This window comes from Halyomorpha halys, unplaced genomic scaffold (assembly GCF_000696795.3).
Source record: "Halyomorpha halys isolate HHAL.00 unplaced genomic scaffold, Hhal_1.1 Scaffold74.1, whole genome shotgun sequence".
In the NCBI taxonomy this organism is placed as follows: Eukaryota; Metazoa; Arthropoda; class Insecta; order Hemiptera; family Pentatomidae; genus Halyomorpha; species Halyomorpha halys.
The window spans coordinates 1,401,455-1,406,579 of NW_027104736.1; the positions used below are offsets into that span (position 1 = coordinate 1,401,455).

General features: G+C 32.4%; 1 protein-coding gene across 1 annotated transcript; it reads right to left on the reverse strand.

The window, feature by feature from the left end:
• Positions 1 to 1,261: 1,261 nt before the first annotated feature.
• LOC136795124 (NADH-ubiquinone oxidoreductase chain 1-like) lies at positions 1,262 to 1,853 on the reverse strand. The gene is given in 3 exon segments (XM_067044713.1): positions 1,262 to 1,356; positions 1,359 to 1,376; positions 1,379 to 1,853. Coding segments are annotated over 3 exon segments (588 nt in total).
• Between the last annotated feature and the right edge of the window lie 3,272 nt (positions 1,854 to 5,125).

The following is a 5,125-nucleotide window of genomic DNA, read 5'->3' on the forward strand; positions in this document are numbered from 1 at the left end:
TAAACATATTTTGGATATATACTCTGAAGATCAAGTGAGGTAAATTCATCATATATTTTTATTTAATACCAGATTGGTATTGGTGGGCTTTGCCTGGTTAATATAACAGTTATATGTATATATAACTTATGATTAGACTGGAAGGATTACTTAAAATAAAAAGGGGTTCGGGCAGAGTAACGACGCAAGAGTACCTGAATAACTAACTTTATTATCAGAATCGTCTGGTATGTATAGACACAAAGTTTGTTGTTAAACTTAAATATAACTAATCCTAGTAATACAGAGTTCTTATTATTATTTAGAGGCTATATACAGCTAACCCCCTCCCTCCAGTTCCTTCGTATGGAGGAACTCTAAAGAAATATAAATAAATGCGAAGTAAAAGTGAAATGAAACTGCCACACTGTCCTACATAAGAAATAAAAATTCACTCAATGTACAGGAAAAAAAAATTAGCCACACTGAAACTTAGGCTATAACTTAATCTAACAATTAAACTTATTGGGTGGTGGGTGCGTTCTTGTGTGAGAGTTGTTCGTACAAGGCGATCCATCTCCCGTTCGCTGGTGTTTCACCATTGCACTATGCTGAAGCTATAACTAAGAACAGGTATTGATGGCCTTAATTTTTTGTTTCCCAGTTAGTTGGGTTCTCGTGGCTTTTCGTAACCTCATTTTTAGCATAGTTAGAAGTACTTGTTGCATATTTTTTCGGGATAATTTAAGATGCAGTTGCATGCCCAAATATTTATATAATTTACTGGTTTCAAGTTCCTTTATGAACTAATTATTATTATTATCCTCAGTATTTCTCGCTTTTGCGGGTCGAGTGTCTTACGTGGGGGGCTTGAAATCCAACCACCTTCATATTCTTGTTTATTTTTTTATTTATTTTTTTTTCGAATATTTAAAAATGTTCAAAATACACGTGCTGTTTCTAAAAGAACCGAATGTTGAGCCTCTCTTAGCATATCAATCGGCACTCCCATACCATTCACGCCTGCCACTGTGGATTTTGGTACGAGGTCATTGGCGGATATAATTATTAGGGTAGTGGTAACACTCTTCAAACGATACAGTACCTCCAACTCAATCGCCAATTCCTGGTATTTCCTCAGTTTTTCTTCCATAGTGGAACTTATATTATTATCATTGGGGATCCAGACAATAATAAGTTCCACCTTCATTTTTTCTTAGATCTATAAGTAGGATATCTGGTTTATTATGGTGTACGTACTGTATGGTCCGTAATTATCGATTCATCCCAATAGAGCTTGAGAGGACCTTTTTGGAGGAGTCTCTTTGGGTGATAGTTGTAATATGCAAAATTTATCATATCGAAATCGAGATAAAACCCTCGAACCCAAATGAATCAAAAACAATCAAAATTACCCTAAAATAAAATATTAAAGATAAAATATTACAACCTAGGACGGTTAGTATACTTATAAAAATAATATTTATATATTCAGATAAAAAGATAAAAGGAAATTCACCTCTTCTGTATTCTACATTAAATCCTCTAACTAACTCTCTTTCACCCTCAGCAAAATCAAAATGTGAACGATTATTTTCAGCTAAACAAGAAGATAATCAACAAAAAAATAATGAATAAAATATGAACAAAAACCAACATATATTTTGATAATACATAAAATCCAATAAATTATATCTAAAAACAAAAATAACTATACATAATATAATTATTAGTATTCTAACTTCATAAGAAATAACTTGAGCAACAGATCGAAGTCTACCTAAAAGAGCATAATTAGAATTAGAAGATCAACCAGAAAGCATAATCCCATAAACTCCTACTATACCCATACAAACTGTATAGTTGTGACTCATTGTGCACATCGTTGTGCATCAGGGGATATTCAGTAACAGCCAACACTCCACATTCACCAGTAATATGTTGGATTGATTCTGGAATTAGAGAATCGTTATTGAGCATAATTGACACTTATACGGCGATGTTGCATCTCTTAGAAAATGTTTTCTATATGATCTGGTAGCAATAATCTGATCTTGAATGGCAACCACAAACTTCTGTCTCGGAGAATAGCCTTCCAAATTTTAACCATTTAACTGATCTTTCATTGTCTATGGAAGCTTCGTTCGTTGAGTTGGCTATAGACTCTCCCATGCAGAGATTTGCTTTTCCTTTCTGGCAGTCGTTCTTTTCCTTTCTGCCAGTCGTTCCTTTTCTGAAACAATGTTCGGTTCATCCGCTTTATCAGGTTCAGTGCGGTCAGATCATAATCCATAGTAACGATTGCCAGATATTTATTATTATTAATTTTCTCTCTTAACTTTTATGTTATTTGAACTTACTTCTTTATTTTCCGTTTTTAGGATGATAATTTTGTTTTCTTATTCCCAATTTACTTTGTCACAAATTAAGTCATCCATCCATGTTCCAATGTTCCATATGTTGCCGATTTGGCCAGAACCAGATACCATTCCTTCCATGATAAACTTCTCAACCACCCAAATCCACTTGTTTCTAACCTGGCTTCTCCTTCATTACCTAATAATCCTCCTAGGCCTCTGAAAAGAAGATGGCCTCGAGATCTTCTCCTTTAGAAATGTTATTGGAGTTCTATCAGTGGGTAGATTCTCCACATGTTTGTATCATGCCACTATGTCACCTACAGCAAATTTACTTGTTGTATATATTTGTATACAGTTGTAAATAACAATTAATAAATTATTTAATAAAAAATAAAAATACAAATTCCTAATTTTCTATTTTGTGCGTTATTACGTTCACTGTTCATTTTAACCTGATAGTTTGCGTAACTTTTTTTATTCTTATCGTTGTCTATTTTATATTTTTACTATTTTATTTACACTTTTTCTTCATTTGTATATTATGTTGTTTTCACTTATATTTATATAACTATAACTCTAACAAAACAAGTTAATTTTAGGAAAAGATGAAGAGAGAAAATAAATAAAATCATAGTATTGTCAATAATTGAATCGATAAATTGATAAAGTTTTAGGCTTGAGCAGGACTCGTGTTACTCTTCTTGGGATTCTCTCAGATTTTTCTTACTTTTAATACAGCTTTCTTCAATTCTATTCTTTGATTCCTCGAGCTGGCTAGCATCCATTTCCTTTTCTAAAGTTCTTTCTTGTTCTTCTAGGAATTAGACAGTTTCACTTTGAGCTTCAGGTACTGGAACTTCAATAATTTTTCCTCTTGATTTAATTTCTTCTCCTTCTGAATTCCTCTAAATCACCTCCTTTGAGTTCCATCCTGCTGGCTAACATAAGTTCTAGGAATTCCGTATTCAGCTTTTCATTTATTTTCTTCAACATTTTTTCAAATTCGTCTATTATTATTTCAGAATTACTTGTGACCTCGGAAATAGCTAACGCTTCATCCTTTGAACACGTCTTTCCGATCCATCTGTTTTATGTTCTTCTATCTCTGTGATTTTCTTTTCATCTCTTTCTTACTTAATAATTTCTTCTAAATTTTCATTTTCATTAGTTTCCACATCAATTTTATATTTTACATTAATTACATTTTTGTTTCAATTTTTTCTGTAACTAAAATTTCTGCTGCAATAGTTTTTTTTTTTTTTTTTTACAATACCATTAGTAAACCTATCCGCAAATTCGTCTATTCTATCATTTATTTTTTCAACAATTTTATTATTTAATCACTCATTCTTTTGTCTAACCTCTCCAAAAGAATTATAAAATTATTCATTGCAACTGATTCGGATGCGGGGGGCATTTATTCATTATTATTACCATTAGCATTGCCACGGATATTAAAATAAAATACTAAAACAAACAACAGACATACACTACTAAATGTACATTAATTAATCAATGAAAATAATGTTCTAAAAGTATAAACCAATTTATCGGAATCATTTTCACTATTTTAATACGACTCATTATTGTTTTATAAAACATAAACTGAATTATTGATTAGTTACTACTAATTGGTAAATTGGATCGTAAATTCCCACAAGGGACTTCACTTATTTTTATAATAATTATTATCACAATTAATACTATGTATTAGTACCAGTCTTAAAATATCACTCGTGCTGTAAACATCACTCTTTTGTCTTTTTCTCATTTCAACTAGCAGCTAGCGCAAATTAAATAAACATCTATATAAATAAGGTGTAGATAGTTGACCGTAGATTAATGATTGGAGAAGTTTGTTGGGGGGGTGCGGTCAGCAAAGAACGACATAAATAAACAAAACCATATTTATCTATTTTATGCCTGTAAGCAAAGAATGACATAAATAAACAAAACCATATTTATTTTATGCCTTTTATTTATCAGAATAAAATAACAAGAAAACGTTGAATATTGAAGAAATCAGTTGCTCAGTACAAGAGTAGTGGGGATTAGTTTAGCAGAAAGCTTGATCCGACAGTGGCTCTCGTAAACAAATAATCTGGTAATTGTTTTTATTTTTATTTGGCTCCTTGTAGTCCTTTTAACTCCATTCATTTTTTAAATATTTTATTTGTTTATTAATCTTCAAGATGGTTATTTGTAAGACCTGCAATAAAGCTATTTCGAGAGAGGAAAAGATGAAAATTTCATGCATAGCTTGTCAGAGTATATGTCATAACTTGTCATACCGTAATATGGACTTACTTTCTTATGAATCCCTTTAACCTGACCTTGATTTCGTCCAGTAAGGCATTACACACTCCTATATTCCATCGATCCTATGGTATCCACCCTTACTTCACATCTGCAATCTATATTAGACATCCATGCTCATCTCAAAACCCGAACCTTACGTCGTCCAAATGCACCATGGCTTAATCCGGAAACAAAGGAAATAATAAAACAAGGAGAAGCAGCTAGACACAAATTTCGTCGGATCCGCCTGTCTGAAGATTATAAACATTTTAACCTACTCCGTAATGCAACCCAATTAGCAGTTCGACGTGTTAAATCTTTTCACGTTCATCACGCCCTCTCCAATGCTCCCGATCCCAGATGCAAGTGGAAAATACTCCGAAATTTGTCCCTACCAGAATCCGATAACCTCAGCTCTATACCAATAACACCTGACGATATCAACAACCATTTCACATGCCATGCTACTGATCCATCAACCTTTCCTG